This window comes from Elaeis guineensis, chromosome 9, assembly GCF_000442705.2.
Source record: "Elaeis guineensis isolate ETL-2024a chromosome 9, EG11, whole genome shotgun sequence".
NCBI classification, from domain to species: Eukaryota; Viridiplantae; Streptophyta; class Magnoliopsida; order Arecales; family Arecaceae; genus Elaeis; species Elaeis guineensis.
In genome coordinates, this window is record NC_026001.2 from 12145429 (window position 1) to 12162357 (window position 16929).

Below are 16929 nucleotides of genomic sequence, written 5' to 3' on the forward strand. Positions count from 1 at the left end.
GTAGACATATGTCGCAAATAAAACCATTAATCAACTGCATGATAAAAAAGTGCGGGTGCTACGGAGGGGGGATCAGACTTTATATTTTATAATATTAGGTACCATCAGTGCACATAGTTTAAAGCTAGACGGGCCAAGCTTGGTTGTGATAGAATTTTTAATCTAATCCTACAGAAATATCTAAATGAATCTTAAACTGAAGTTGGACGTGTTGGCGGTTCAAGTTTAAATCTTAATCCAATCTTTGACCATGCAAAAATCAGGTTGGACAAACTTGGATATGTCAAATCTCATCCTATTTGAAACTCATCAGTTTGGATTGGATATATTTCGATTGGGTTGTGATCTTGATTTGGGTGCATTTATTAAACAAACTCAATTTTCCTACATACCGACAATTTTTTAGTGATATGGAAAAGAAAAAATATGCATTACGTGCTAGGTAAATTTATGGTCTGGATCATATCCTAATACAAGTTTAGCTCAGGTTCATGCCAAATGGTTTCCATGGTCAGCTCCCATTAAGTTCACAGTGCACGCAGATTTGGTAGACGTAGATCCACGGTCACAATGTTTTACAAGTCTGTATTTGGGCCCAGAGTTCCTACTGATTATTATCCTACATAACACATTAGAGAGATTGCTTTCTCTAGTAATTCATGCATAACTTGTTTTTTGTTGGAGATTTGCTTCGGTTTTTAAATTTAACAACCGAGGTTAAATATACAAAATAATTATCAACAAAAATAACGCACAGAAGCATATTTCTGTTTGTTAAAGAAAAAACAAATATGCATTACTCCTTTAGATCTCAAATTTATAACAATAGGAACAAATGTGAATTATTTTAGTAAAATGATGCAAGAATTATTTGTACAAAGTATTTGATCCTTCAATATATAGTACATGTTTGGCTCTTGAGAGTTAAATTCTAAAACAAGAATGATGAGTCACTCCTATTTTAACCATTTAGTTGGAGGGAGTTTCATGCCTATTCCGATTCTAAAGGAGATGAAAATATTCTAATTTCTCAAAATCTAATCTATATTCTCTTTTAATATTCAAATTCTATTTCAATTTCGGTTTTGATTCCAATCACGAATCAAATATATTCAGAGATATGGCCACTTCAATTTTGATTTGAATCCACTCCAAATCTGATTCTAATTTGATCGTAAACCAAAAGTACCTATAATCTCCTATGCTAGGAGGAGGGGTGTAACACATAGACCAACTTGCTTCAATCCCCACACAGAAAAAGAAGGAGAAGAAAAAAAAGAAAAGAAGAAGAAAAGAAGAAGCCTCTCGGACCAACTTGTCACTTAAACACTTCAGAATGAACAGCTCATAAATTTGTTTCGACAAAGCTGCTCACCCGCTATTGTCCTTTTCCGTTTCCCAAGTCACAAGTTTTTTTATATATAATCGGCATCTCCCTCTCTTGGAATATGTCGTCGGTGAATTTTTTTTATTATTTTTTAATTTAAAAATTTTATTTGAAACTATATTAAAGTTGAAAATAAATATTAATATATTCATATCTATATTTATTTTATTTAATAAATATAAATATAAACATAAATACCAATACTAATATCAATTGAATGTATATTTATATATTTATTTTAAATGAATATGAATAAAAATTGGATATCATAAATATAGATAAATATTAAATTTTGTGACCATATAACCAAAATATTATGAAATAGATGATAAATTAAATTAATAATATATTAATAAAATTATATTTTTAAAAATTTATGAGTATCACATATAATTAAATAAAATCATATATTCATATATGAATCAGATAGTTATTTGTTTAAATCTTTATCCATTTCTATTCAATAGATATGAATATGGATACAAATATAATTAGATGTTCAATTTTTTTTTTATATCTGAATAGATGTGAATATGAAAATAGATCCAGTTGAATATTATCCGATCCATTTTCATCCTGAAATTATACAAGCTAGCTTCAAAATATATTATTTTTATATTTTAGATAAAACTCGAAATATATTATTTAAAATTATTTGTAAACTTTAAATTGATAGCTGATAAACTGCCCAATATTTCAGCAGAGATGCTTAGATATTTTTAGAATTCAATCAATATACGAAAATCGAGATATCAAAATCTTGATAATTGTAGTACGTCTAAGTAAGACAATAACTTTCAGATATTAATTAAAATATTTTATTCAGATATAAAAAATTCTTAAAAAATATTAACTAATATTTTTATAATGTTTTAATACATACATACATACCACATACATATATATATATATATATACATACATATATATATATATATATACATACATATATATATATATATATACATATATATATATATATATATATATACACATATATATATATATATATATATATATATATATATATATATATATATATATATTTTTTTTTTTTTGCATAACCTGCTCCATTAGCAGAAGGTATATCGATTCCTTTGGTTCGGGATTTGTAATTTCAACATGCGCAGAGAAGAGAGCAAAAATACTGCGACCGAAAAGGAAACAGAGCTCAACTATCACTAACAACCCATTGGCCATTTCGTAAATAAGCAACTCGTAATAATCCAGGTTTTAGAAAAATCGGCATACAGTAATTCTAGAAATTGAGACAGGACATGTCTTTGTCTTTGCAGATCTAACCCTCCATTCACACTTCGTACGATTTTTTTTTTTGGTTCAATTCATGTGCTGGAGTTAGTCAAGCCACATAACACTCACAAATAGAACGTAGATTAAATACCAACCCAACTCAAACTGGAGAATTGCTAATCTAATCAACAGGAGAAAAAAGAAAAAAAGAAAGATCAAGAAAAAGAAAGAAAAAACACTGATCAGAGAAATTTAACGCTTAGAATGCCATTTTATTTCATTCCGGTAACAAGTTCAGAGCTAATAAACAAACCCAAATCCATACAAGAAATGAAAATATATAAAATTGAAAAGAAATCGGCTAAAAAAGCTTCTTATCCACAGAGTATATGTAAGATTAATTACATGTCCGCCTTGGATGTCTTGATGTCTTCACCCTTTGTTGCTCTCTTCTACTATGTTCACCATCCTGGGCTGTCTCTTCTTCTCCTCAGCCAACTTGGGCACGGGCACTCTCAGAACTCCATCCATCAGGTGGGCTTTAATGGAGTCCATGTCAGCCCTCGCTGGAAGCTTGAATTGCCTCCAGAACTTGCCGGAGCACCCTCAGCTCGGTGCCATTTCTCGCCCTCCACCGCCTCCTCAGTCTTCCTCTCTCCGGTGATTCTCAGTACCCGGTTCTCCTCTACTTCTATCTTGATATCTTCTCTCTTCACTCCCGCATGGGTATTAATTAAAATGCCGATGCCATGCATTAAGCACAAACAGGAACTTATCAAATGCACCAAGGATAGCAAATGTCCAAAAAAAATGTTAACGAAATAAAAAAAAATTATCATATCTATATATATATATATATACTGATCTCGATCAAATCGGTCATATTTCTGATTTATTGCTCTTGGATCTCTAGCTCAGCCAAAGCTTCACTTAAAAAATTTCAAAATCTTAACTCAAAAACTCGACTAAGTTTTAGTTACCCTTCGTATATTTCAGAAGATAACCTAAATAAAGTGCCACTTTACATTTATATTCTTTTTTTTTTTTGACTTCCTTTTTTTCCTAAAATAGTTTTAAATATTAATTAATACAGTTATTATAAAAAATTTTCACTAGAGACGCTTCTTATCTACCTTTTCTAACAATCAATTATACCTTCTTCATCTTCTCCCCCCTAAAAAAAAAAAAGAGATTCAAAAAAAATATATAATTTAAATTAAATTGATCAATAGAATTTACGAGAAGTTGTACATGGAAAACTCGTAATCGACTGAGATCAGATTCTTAGATCAAAGCCATTCATTTGATAACATACCTGGAACATCGAGAGAGATCACGTGAGCCTGGGAAGTCTCCTTCCAGTCAGCACGTGCGAGGGTCTCCATGGCCTTGGGCACGTGGAAGGGAGTCTGCTCGAAGATTCGGAAAGGATCATCACTGGGCAACATCATACCCCATATACTCCTGGCGTACGGCATCAGACCCTTTGTGGGTAGAGTCACCAGTCCCAAAAGAAGAACCACCAACGCCACAGGAGCCTTCATTGGGAAATACAGTAGTTATTCAGAAAAAATAACAGTACGTGAGAGAAGGTAGGGCTGATGGAATGCTTGGCTTCGCTGCTGACTATCCCTTTTGTTCTTGGTTTCGGAAGTCTTGGGTTGATGGGGTTTTTATAGGAAGAGAAGGGACGTAGAGATAGGAGGAGATGGAGCTTCTAGCGGGGCACCACCCTACAATTAAGGGTGGTGTTGCTTGCGAAGGCCGTTTACCAACGACGTGGTAGAAGAGGAGATGCTGTTGTGCGTGCTCTGGACTGGTCTGCTAATAACTATGGGAAAGGTGGTGACGTGTTATCTTAAATCTAAGCCGTTCAGGAAATAACGTGGCAGAAGAAGAGATGCTGGCGTTCATGTTATAGAATGGTCCACCATGGGAGAGGTGGTACGTGTTTTCTTCAATCTGAACCATTCAGAAGGATAAGTGTGGTTACTGATGAAAAAATGATGTGGGAAAAGCAGTGGCATCTGCATAAGAATTTGTTAGTCAACCGTCGAACTTTTTGGTTGCTGATATTCTAGAGGAACGTAATCCTATCCATTCCATCAAATGATTCAAATTTAAAACAATGAATAGATAAATAGTGTTTGGCTCGGTGGATATGCATCAAAAAGAACACTTAATGGATGGTTTTGATCTGATTATTATATTTTATTTTAATAAAAACTTAATTGTGAATCAATCATGAAATATAAAAATTGAAAGATCAAAGAATAATGGTGGATTAGATTGAATCATCTGGGAACCATCCACCTAGATCCTTGACTCTGAAAAATATCAAGCATATTCTCGTAGCAACACTATCAATAAACGAAGTAAGATGATTTGAGGTACGGATATGTATGAAATTATTAAACCCCTTTAGCTTATAAGTTAGGCACAAAATCAATATGATGACTGAGGATGTTTGGATGGAATCGGGATTTCTATAATATCAATCGATATTTTAGAGGCAAGATATTGACATCTTAGCCAATATGACAAATTGAAAAATTATTAATTGTATTTAAAGCTTAATTATCACATTGATTTGCTAATAATTATTTTAACATAAAAAAATTATAATTGATAAGAATCATTTTATCAATTTATCAGCTATAATAAAGGGAGTGCTGATTTCTATTGATAGTATAACCAAATGTACCTGATACTGTGGTAACTTAAGATTTGTCTTAGATGAAAATCTTACTTAAGCATGAATAGGTTGGCTTTAATTATGAAATAGGTCGGTTTGTAAAAAATTAAAGGTGAAGAGACAGAAAAAAACATAATGATGGATGACGGTACGAGATGGGAGGTAGATGAGTGATCAAGAGCTAATAATGGGAGAACTGTAGTTTAAATTCTCCTTTAAGTCTAATGTCCTTAAAATCTAATGAAGACCAATGATATAATACTAAGGTCATGAGGCGTGATTAACTTTTGATGAAAATATTCAGTAATTCTTTGCTTAGGTTTTGTATTTTTTTTTTTTTTTTTTAGCCTTTAGTAAATTTTCAACAATAACCTTAGTATAATCTTGATTCTGGTCTTGTTTTGACTTTATTTTCCACTATGACACTTTGATCTCATATAAGGTGAGGATTCATGTAGGATCCTTTACCTACCGGATATTTATATATCAAAATGATATTATATTTGTATATTGAAATTATACGATGGAGATGCTTAGATATTTTTAGAATTCAATCAATATACAAAAACTAGGATATTAAAATCTTGATAAATGTAGTAGATATAATATTTTTTAGATATTAATTAAAATATATTATTTAGAAATAAAAATACATACACAATATTATCGAAATATTTTTATAATGTTTTAATACATAAATACATGCTATTTACATATATATATATATATCACTTTATATCATAAAACAGTTAGCTGCTTGCCTTAGCAGAAGGTACATCAATTCTTTTGGCCGGGGATTTATAATTTCAACACGCGCATAGAAAAGAGCAAACATACTGTGACAAAAAAGGACACAGAGCTCAACCATCACTAACAACCCATTTCGCAAATAAGCTACTTGTAATAATTCAGTTTTAGGAATATCGGCATACAGTAATTCTATAAAGTTGAAACAGAACATATTTGTCTTTGCAGATCTAACCCTCCATTCACACTATGTACGTTTTTTTTTGGCTCAACTATGCTCAAGTTAATCAAATCACATAACACTCACAAGTTGATTTAGATTAAATACTAACCCAATTCAAACTGAAGAATTCCTAATCTAATCAACAGGAGGAAAAAAAAAATCGAGAAAAAAAAAAAAGTACACTGACTCGAGGAATTTAACGTTTAGAGCACCATTTTACTTCATTTCAGTAATAAGTTCCGAGCTAAGAAACAGACCCAAATCCAAACAAGAAATAAAAATATATAAAACACAGAAAACTAAAAGAAATCGGCTAAAAAAATGCTTCTTCCACAAAGCATATGTAAGATTAATTCTTGGATGTCTTGATGTCTGCACCCTTGTTGCTCTATTCTACTATGTTCACCACCCTGGGCTGTCTCTTCTCCTCAGCCAGCTTGGGCACGGTCACTCTTAGAACTCCATCCACCAGGTGGGCTTTAATGGAATCCATGTCAGCGCTCGCCGGAAGCCTGAATTGTCTGCAGAACTTACTAGAGCTCCTCTCAGCTCGGTGCCATTTCTCGCCCTCCACCTCCTCCTCAGTCTTCCTTTTCTGGTGATCCTCAGCACCCGGTTCTCCTCTACTTCTATCTTGATATCTTCCCTCTTCACCCCTACATGGTATTAATTTAAATTATATAATTTAATTTAAGTCATATAATTATATAATTTAAAAAACAGTGGATTCATAAATAATTATATAATTTAAATTAAATTGATCAATAGAATTTACAAGAAGTTGTGCATGGGAAACACGTAATCGACTGAGATCAGATCCTTAGATTAAAGCCATTTATTTGATAACATACCTGGAACATCGAGAGAGATCACGTGAGCCTGGGAAGTCTCCTTCCAGTCAGCACGTGCGAGGGCGAGGGTCTCCATGGCCTTGGGCACGTTGAGGGGAGTCTGCTCGAAGATTCGGAAAGGATCATCACTGTACGGCATCAGGCCCTTTGTGGGAAGAGCCACCAGTCCCAGAAGAAGAACAACCAAAGCTATAGAAGCCTTCATTGGAAAATTAATACCGTAGTTATTCAGCAAAGACAAAGTGCGGGGGAGAAGGGTAGAGTTGATATATGGAATGCCTGTTCTTTGTTTGAGAAGTCTTGGTTGAATAGGTTTTTATAGAAGAGAAGGGATGTAGAGATGGTTCACTGGGAAAGGTGGTGACGTATTTTCTTAAATCTAAGCCGCTCAGAAGGATCTGTGTGGTTAATGATGAAAAAATTGCATTGGAAATGACGTGGCCTAAGCGGAGATGTTGGCCTCCATGTGCTACAATGGTCTTTTCAACGGGAAAGGGGGTGACGCGTTTTCTTCAATCTAAGCCATTCAGGAGGGGAAATGTGGTTCCTGATGAAAAACCGCATTGGAGATGACGTGGCAGAAGTGGAGATGCTGTCGTGCATGTTATAGAATGGTCCACTATGGGAGAGATGGTACGTGTTTTCTTTAATCTGAACCGTTCAAAAGGATAAGGGTGGTCGCTGATGAAAAAACGGTGTGGGAAAAGAAGTGGCGTCTGCATAAAAACTTTTTGGTTGCTGATATTCTAGAGTAAGGTAATCCTATCCATTCCATCAGATGATTCAAATTTAAAAAAATGAATAGATAAATATTGCTCAATGGATGTGCACCAAAAATAACACTTAATGAATATTTTTGATCTGATTATTATATTTTATTTTAATAAAAAGTTAATTATAAATCAATCATGAAATATGAGAATTGAAAGATCATAGAATAACGATGGTTAGATCGAATCATCTAGGAACCATCAATCTAGATCCTGGACTCTGAAAAATATCAAGCCTATTCTTATAGCGGTACTATCGATAAACAAATAAGATGGTTTGAGGTATGAGATATGCATGAAATTATTAAACCCTCTTAGCATATAAGATAGGCACAAAGTTTTAAAATGCCAATGTATTATCATTTATTATGATGAGTGATTAGGACTAAGCTTAGATTCCAAATTACCCAGATCAATATGGTAACTGAGGATGTTTGGATGGAATCAAGATTTTCTAAAATATCAATCGATATTTTGGAGGCAAGATATTAACATCTTAGCCAATATGATAAATTGAAAAATTATTAATTATATTTAAAGATTAATTATCACATTATTTTTCTAATAATTATTTCAACATAAAAAAATTTATAATTGATAAGAATCATTTTATCAATTTATCAGCTATGATAAAGGGAGTGTTGATTTCTCTTGATAGTATAACCAAGTATACCTAATACTGTTGTGACCTAAGATTTGCCTTAGATGAAAATCTTACTTAAGTATGAATAGGTTAGCTTTAAGTATGAAATAGGTCAGTTTGTAAAAAATTAAAGGTAAAAAGACAGAAAAAATAATGATGGATGATGGTACAAGATGGGAGGTAGATGAGTGATCAAGAGCTGAAAATGGAAGAAATGTTTAGTTTAAATTCTTCTTTAGTGTTCTTCTATGAAAGTTAATGAAGACCAATGATACAATACCTAAGGTCTAAAAAGAAGAGGATGAGACGTGAGACCTTCTAGTTATTATTTTTTGATGAAAATATTTAGTTATTCTTAGCTTAGATTTTGTACTTTTTTTTTTTTTTTTTTGATTATATACTTTTTTTTTTTCTTTAGCCTCCAGTAAATTTTCAACAATAGCCTTAGTATAATCTTGATTCTGGCCTTGTTTTGACTTTGTTTTCCACTATGGCACTTCGATGTCATGTAAGGTGAGGATTCATGTAGGATCCTTTACCTACATATCAGGTATTCATATATCAAAGTGATATTATATTTGTATATTGAAATTATACAACGGAGATGCTTAGATATTTTTAGAATTCAATCAACATACAAAAACTGAGATATTAAAATCTTGATAAATGTAGTAGATGTAATATTTTTTAGATATTAATTAAAATATATTATTTAGAAATAAAAAATACATAAAAAATATTATAGAAATATTTTTATAATGTTTTAATTTATAAATACATACTATATGTATATACAAATATATACAATATGCTGGGGATTCGTATTTTCAACAAGCGCAGAGAACAGAGCAAACATACGGTGACACAAAGGGTACAGAGCTCAACCATCACTAACAACCCATTTCGCAAATAAACTACTTGTAATAATCCAGGTTGTAGGACTATCGGCATACAGTAATAATTCTGCAAAGTTGAAACAGGACATATCTTTGTCTTTGCAGATCTAACCCTCCAATTCTATTCACACTACGTACGATATTTTTTTCGCTCAACTGTGCTCGAATTAGTCGAATCACATAACACTCACAAATAGAACGTAGATTAAATACCAACCCAATTCAAACTGGAGTATTGCTAATCTAATCAACAGGAGAGGGGCAAAAGAATAAAAAGATCAAGAAAAAAAAAAAAAAAACGCTGACTGGAGCAATTTAACGCTTGGAACGTCATTTTATTTCATTTCGGTAACAAGTTCAGAGCTAATAAACAGATCCAAATCCAAATGAAAATATATAAAATATATAAAACTGAAAATAAATCGGCTAAAAAGAGCTTTCTTCCACTAAGCATATATAAGGTTAATTCTTGGATGTCTTGGTGTCTTCACCTTATTGCTCTCTTCTACTATGTTCACCACCCTGGGCTGTCTCTTCTTCTCCTCAGCCAGCTTGGGCACAGTAACTCTCAGAACTCCATCTTCAGGTGGGCTTTAATGGAGTCCATGTCGGCGCTTGTCGGGAGCTGAATTGCCTGCAGAACTTGCCGGAGCTCCTCTCAGCTCGGTGCCATTTCTCGCCCTCCACCGCCTCTTCGATCTTCCTCTCTCCGGTGATCCTCAGCACCGGCCGGTTCTCCTCTACTTCTATCTTGATATCTTCCCTCTTCACCCCTGCATGGTATTAATTAAAATGCCGATGCAATTAAGCACAAGCAGGAACTTATAAAATGCACGAAGGATAACCAATGTATCCAAAAAAAATGTTAAGGAAATAAAAGAAACTCTCATATATATCTCCATGATCTTGATCAAATCGGTCATATTTCTGATTTATTGCTCTTGGATCTCTAGCTCGGCTAAAGGTCCACTTAAGAAACTTCAAAATCTTAACTCAAAAACTCGGCTGAGTTTTAGTTACCCTTCACATTTTTCAAAAGATAACCCAAATAAAGTGCCACTTTACATTTAGATTTTTTTTTTTTACTTCCTTTTTTTCCTAAAATTTTTTGAATATTAATTAATACTGTCATTATAAGAAAATTTCACTAGAGACGCTTCTTATCTAGCTTTCCCATTAAAAAAAAAAAAAAAGATTCACAAACAATTATATCATTCAAATTAAATTGATCAATAGAATTTATAAGTTGGCGTGGATGGGAAACACATAGTCGATTGAGATCAGATTCTTAGATCAAAGTCATTTATTTGATAACATACCTGGAACATCGAGAGAGATCACATGAGCCTGGGAAGTCTCCTTCCAGTCAGCACATGCAAGGGAGAGGGTCTCCATGGCCTTGGGCATGTTGAGGGGAGTCTGCTCGAAGATTCGAAAAGGATCATCACTCGGCAACATCATATCCCACATACTCCTGGCGTACGGCATCAGGCCCTTTGTGGGAAGAGCCACCAGTCCCAAAAGAAGAACAACCAAAGCTATAGAAGCCTTCATTGTTATTCAGCAAAGACAAAGCTTCATTGATATATGGAATGCCTGTTCTTGGTTTGAGAAGTCTTGGGTTGAATGGGTTTTTATAGGAAGAGAAGGGATGTAGAGATGCTTCACTGGGAAAGGTGGTGACATGTTTTCTTAAATCTGAGCCGCTCAGAAGGATCTGTGTGGTTAATGATGAAAAAATTATATTGGAAATGACGTGGCCTAAGCGGAGATGTTGGCCTCCATGTGCTACAATGGTCTTTTCAACGGGAAAGGTGGTGACGCGTTTTCTTCAATCTAAGCCGTTCAGGAGGGGAAATGTGGTTCCTGATGAAAAACCACATTGGAGATGACGTGGCAGAAGAGGAGATGCTGTCGTGCATGTTATAGAATGGTCCACCATGGGAGAGATGGTACGTGTTTTCTTTAATCTGAACCGTTCAAAAGGATAAGTGTGGTTGCTGATGAAAAAACGGTGTGGGAAAAGAAGTGGCGTCTGCATAAAAACTTGTTAGTCAGCATAAAAACTTTTTGGTTGCTAATATTCTAGAGTAAGGTAATCCTATCCATTCCATCAAATGATTCAAATTTAAAAAAATGAATAGATAAATATTGCTTGATGGATGTGCACCAAAAATAACACTTAATGGATATTTTTGATCTGATTATTATATTTTACTTTAATAAAAAATTAATTATAAATCGATCATGAAATATAAGAATTGAAAGATCACAGAATAATGATGGATCAGATCGAATCATCTAGGAACCATCAATCTAGATCCTGAACTTTGAAAAATATCAAGTCTATTCTTATAGCGGTACTATCGATAAATAAAGTAAGGTGATTTGAGGTATGAGATATGCATGAAATTATTAAACCCCCTTAGCATATAAGATAGGCACAAAGTTTTAAAATGCCAATATATTATCATTTATTATGATGAGTGATTAGGACTAAGCTTAGATTCCAAATTACCCAGATCAATATGGTGACTGGGGATGTTTGGATGGAATCAAGATTTTCTAAAATGTCAATCGATATTTTGGAGGCAAGATATTAACATCTTAGCCAATATGAAAAATTGAAAAAATTATTAATTATATTTAAAGATTAATTATCACATTGATTTGCTAATAATTATTTCAACATAAAAAAATTTATAATTGATAATAATCATTTTATCAATTTATCAGCTATGATAAAGGGAGTGTTGATTTCCCTTGATAGTATAACCAAGTGTACCTAATACTGTTGTGACCTAAGATTTGCCTTAGATGAAAATCTTACTTAAGTATGAATAGGTTAGTTTTAAGTATGAAATAGATCAGTTTGTAAAAAATTAAAGGTAAAGAGACAGAAAAAATAATGATGGATGATGGTACGAGATGGGAGGTAGATGAGTGATCAAGAGCTGAAAATGGGAGAAACGTCTAGTTTAAATTCTTCTTCAATGTTCTTCTATGAAAGTTTAATGAAGATCAATGATACAATACCTAAGGTCTAAAAAGAAGAGGATGAGACGTGAGACCTTCTAGATATTATTTTTTGATGGAAATATTCAGTTATTCTTAGCTTAGATTTTGTATTTTTTTTTTTTTGGTTATGTACTTTTTTTTCTTTAGCCTCTAGTAAATTTTCAACAATAGCCTTAGTATAATCTTGATTCTGGCCTTGTTTTGACTTTGTTTTCCACTATGACACTTTGATGTCATGTAAGGTGAGGATGCATGTAGGATCCTTTACCTACATATCAGATATTCATATATCAAAGTGATATTATATTTGTATATTAAAATTATACAATGGAGATGCTTAGATATTTTTAGAATTCAATCAATATACAAAAACTGAGATATTAAAATCTAGATAAATGTAGTAGATATAATATTTTTTAGGTATTAATTAAAATATTTTAGAAATAAAAAATACATAAAAATATTATAAAAATATTTTTATAATATTTTAATACATAAATACATAATATATGTATATACAAATATATACAATATGCCGGGGATTCGTAATTTCAACAAGCGCAGAGAAGAGAGCAAACATACGGTGACAAAAAGGGTCACAGAGCTCAACCATCACTAACAACCCATTTCGCAAACAAGCCACTTGTAATAATCTAGATTTTAGGAATATCGGCATACAGTAATTCTACAAAGTTGAAACAGGATATATCTTTGTCTTTGCAGATCTAACCCTCCAATGCTATTCACACTACGTACGATTTTTTCTCTCTCAACTGTACTTGAGTTAGTCGAATCACATAACACTCACAAATAGAATGTAGATTAAATACCAGCCCAATTCAAATTGGAGTTTTGCTAATCTAATCAACAGGAGAGGGGGGCAAAAAAAAAAAAAGATCGAGAAGACGAAAGAAAGTACACTGTCTAGAGTAATTTAACGCTTGGAACGCCATTTTATTTCATTTAGGTAACAAGTTCAGAGCTAATAAACAGATCCAAATCCATACAAGAAATGAAAATATATAAAACATATAAAACTGATAATAAATCGGCTAAAAAGAGCTTTCTTCCGTTAAGTATATGTAAGGTTAATTCTTGGATGTCTTGATGTCTTCACCCTTATTGCTCTCTTCTACTATGTTCACCACCCTGGGTTGTCTCTTCTTCTCCTCAGTCAGCTTGGGCACAGTCACTCTCAGAACTCCATCCTCCAGGTGGGCTTTAATGGAGTCCATGTCGGCGCTCGCCGGGAGCCTGAATTGCTTGCAGAACTTGTCGGAGCTCCTCTCAGCTCGGTGCCATATCTCGCCCTCCACCTCCTCCTCAGCCTTCTTCTCTCCGGTGACCCTCAGCATCCGGTTCTCCTCTACTTTTATCTTGATATCTTCCCTCTTCACCCCTGCATGGTATTAATTAAATGTCGATGCCATTAAGCACAAGCAGGAACTTATAAAATGCACTAAGGATAACCAATGTATCCAAAAAAAATGTTAAGAAAATAAAGAAATTATCATATATATCCACTGATCTCGATCAAATCGGTCATATTTCTGATTTATGGCTCTTGGATCTCTAGCTCAGCTAAAGGTCCACTTAAGAAACTTCAAAATCTTAACTCAAAAACTCGGCTAAGTTTTAGTTGCCCTTCACATTTTTCAAAAGGTAACCCAAATAAAGTGCCACTTTACATTTAGATTCTTTTTTTTTTTTACTTCCTTTTTTCCTAAAATTGTTTTGAATATTAATTAATACTGTCGTTATAAGAAAATTTCACTGGAGACCCTTCTTATCTAGCTTTCCCATAAAAAAAAAAAAAAAAGATTCACAAACAATTATATCATTCAAATTAAATCGATCAATAGAATTTATAAGTTGGTGTGGATGGGAAACACGCAGTCGATTGAGATCAGATTCTTAGATCAAAGCCAGTTATTTGATAACATACCTGGAACATCGAGAGAGATCACGTGAGCTTGGGAAGTCTCCTTCCAGTCAGCACGTGTGAGGGCGAGGGTCTCCATGGCCTTGGGCACGTTGAAGTGAGTCTGCTCGAAGATTCGGAAAGGATCATCGCTCGGCAACATCATATCCCAAATACTCCTGGCGTACGGCATCAGGCCCTTTGTGGGAAGAGCCACCAGTCCCAAAAGAAGAACCACCAAAGCTACAGAAGCCTTCATTGGGAAATACAGTAGTCATTCAAAAAAAAATAAGAGTGTGTGAGAGAGGGGTGGAGATGATGGAACGCTTGGCTTCGCTTTTGTTCTTAGTTTCGAAAGTCTTGGGTTGGTAGGGTTTTTTTAGGAAGAGAAGGGACGTAGAGACGGGAGGAGATGGTTCTGGGGGCACCACCCTACAATTAAGGGCGGCTTTGCTTGCGAAGGCCGTTTGCCAACGACGTGGCAGAAGAGGAGATGCTGTCGTGCGTGTTCTGGAATGGTCTCCCAATTGCCATGGGAAGGGTGGTGACGTGTTTTCTTAGATCTAAGCCGTTCAGAAGGGTCTGTGTGGTTACTGATGAGAAAATCGAATTGGAAATGACGTGGCATAAGCGGATATGTTGTCCTTCTTGTTCTACAATGGTCTACTTTGGGAATGGTAGTGATGCGTTTTCTTCAATCTAAGCCGTTCAGGAGGGTTAGTGTGGTTCCTGATGAAAAACCCCATTGGAGATGACGTGGCAGAAGAGGAGATGCCGTTGTGCATATTATCAAAAGAATGATCCACTGTGGGAGAGGTGGTGACGTGTTTTCTTCAATCTGAGCCGTTCAGAAGGGTAAGTGTGGTTATTAACGAAAAAATGGTGTGGGAAAAGATGTGTCATCTGAATAAAAAACTGTTAGTCACCCATCGAGCATTTTGGTTGCTGATATTCTAGAGGATCATAATCCTGAATCCTCCCATTCCATCAAATGATTCAAATTAAAATAAATAAATAGATAAATAGTACTCGATGGATGTGCACCAAAAAGAACACTTAATGGATGCTTTGATCTGATTATTATATTTTGTTTTGATAAAAAATTAATTATGAATCAATCATGAAAAATAAGAATTGAAAGATCATGGAATCACGATGGGCCAGATTGAATCATTCATATACATAATTTGTAAAGAACGTGATCGGTCACAAAAATTATATTCATTCAATATCAGCTTAAATAAATAAAAAATACTCCAAAAATAAATAATAAAATAATATATAATAATACAATTCATCAGGTTTGTAAGATATGAGATGATGCTATAGGATAATAAGAAGTTTATACATAAATATATTAATATAAATATATTATACTGAAATTCACTATGAAAAAAATATGATAGTCAGCCAATAATCAAAAATAATTAAAAATTAATCATTATAAACTATAATGAGAAGGAAGTAACACAAACAAGGATGTTCCATTGAGATGCTAATTTTGTAATAAAAGATAATTTATTATGTTGAATTAACTTCAGAGGTGTCTTCTTTGTCCTCTATATCTTACACGTATGTTAATAAAAAAATTTGGAAGGTTGTAACTATATACTATTATTTGAAGTGTCATGAAATCATCATGAGATCTCTAAAATATCAAACAATGCTATCATAGAGATGTCCAAATTAAGATAGTTCAATATTATAATCAGATGACTTAAGTAACCCACAATTAGAAATATATGACACTACTTAATCCCTGAAATCATTACATATTTTTTATAAATTAAAAAAAAATCAATCAGTTCTTATACAAATTAAGAAATAAAAGATGGAAGCTCATCAGACATAAGTGTTTTTCCTAGCATCATCCTCATTTACTGGAGCATGTTTGAACAAGCTGGAAAGTAGTTATAGACATTATGTTGTGCAAACATGTGGAACTATACCTGAAATTCTAACAGAGGAATATAAAGGTGGTAACAAGGATAGAACAGGCCTCCAACCTAACAACTAGGCCAAGTATGATCTCAAATAAAACTTCCAAGAGAATGCAAGTAAAATGCCAACACTTGCAAGACAGTAAAGCAAACAATTAAGATAGCTAGCAAGAAATCACCAGCACGGAGCATCAAGCCAACATCAGAAAAGGAACCTTTTAGATGACATAGAATTCTTTAAAGCCACATTTTTGCAATATAACACCGTTGATAAAATACCATAAAAAAGGATTGCTGTTCGAAACCGTGCATAGAGAGAATGGGAAAGGAAAGAGAGAGAGAAGGGGAGGGAATGAGAGGGAGAGTGAGGGAGTGTTTCTAGTATGGGATACTTCCAAGAGCCATTTAAGATAGAATATAACAAATAGTTATAAGTTTCGATAAAAAATAGTTACAAGTTCATATTGAGATACAATCATTTAATAAATTTTTCCTTTGTATGTGGTGCCCTGCATGATGTGTGGGACACTTTTTGAAGACAGCGAAGAAGGTTGTCGACATCAAATCGCTAATAATAATAGAAACAT

At 33.6% G+C, this 16929-nt stretch overlaps 3 protein-coding genes and 1 pseudogene across 3 annotated transcripts; all 4 read right to left on the reverse strand.

Annotated features, from left to right (window-relative positions):
* Positions 1–3052: 3052 nt before the first annotated feature.
* Positions 3053–4507, reverse strand: LOC140851717 (22.7 kDa class IV heat shock protein-like). The gene is given in 4 exon segments (XM_073243780.1): positions 3053–3237; positions 3240–3353; positions 3689–3691; positions 3954–4507. Coding segments are annotated over 4 exon segments (513 nt in total). The 5' UTR covers positions 4183–4507; the 3' UTR covers positions 3053–3070.
* A 1625-nt stretch (positions 4508–6132) lies between these two features.
* Positions 6133–7430, reverse strand: LOC140851590 (22.7 kDa class IV heat shock protein-like; annotated as a pseudogene).
* Positions 7431–9783: 2353 nt separating this feature from the next.
* On the reverse strand, positions 9784–11439 carry LOC105051562 (22.7 kDa class IV heat shock protein). The gene is given in 4 exon segments (XM_010932064.2): positions 9784–10049; positions 10052–10090; positions 10093–10236; positions 10783–11439. Coding segments are annotated over 4 exon segments (558 nt in total). The 5' UTR covers positions 11018–11439; the 3' UTR covers positions 9784–9909.
* A 1973-nt stretch (positions 11440–13412) lies between these two features.
* On the reverse strand, positions 13413–14796 carry LOC105037707 (18.1 kDa class I heat shock protein-like). The gene is made up of 2 exons (XM_073242955.1): positions 14427–14796; positions 13413–13880 (listed from the first exon to the last, which is right to left on the reverse strand). Exons 1-2 carry the CDS (start codon positions 14659–14661, stop codon positions 13570–13572), a joined length of 546 nt encoding a protein of 181 aa, XP_073099056.1. The 5' UTR covers positions 14662–14796; the 3' UTR covers positions 13413–13569.
* Between the last annotated feature and the right edge of the window lie 2133 nt (positions 14797–16929).

Excerpts from the sequence above, each read along its gene's own strand:
- LOC105037707 (XM_073242955.1), bottom strand. The coding sequence starts at position 14,661 with ATGAAGGCTTCTGTAGCTTTGGTGGTTCTTCTTTTGGGACTGGTGGCT. Across the intron at positions 13,881-14,426 it reads GATCTCTCTCGATGTTCCAG|GGGTGAAGAGGGAAGATATC; the intron begins GTATGTTATCAA and ends AATACCATGCAG.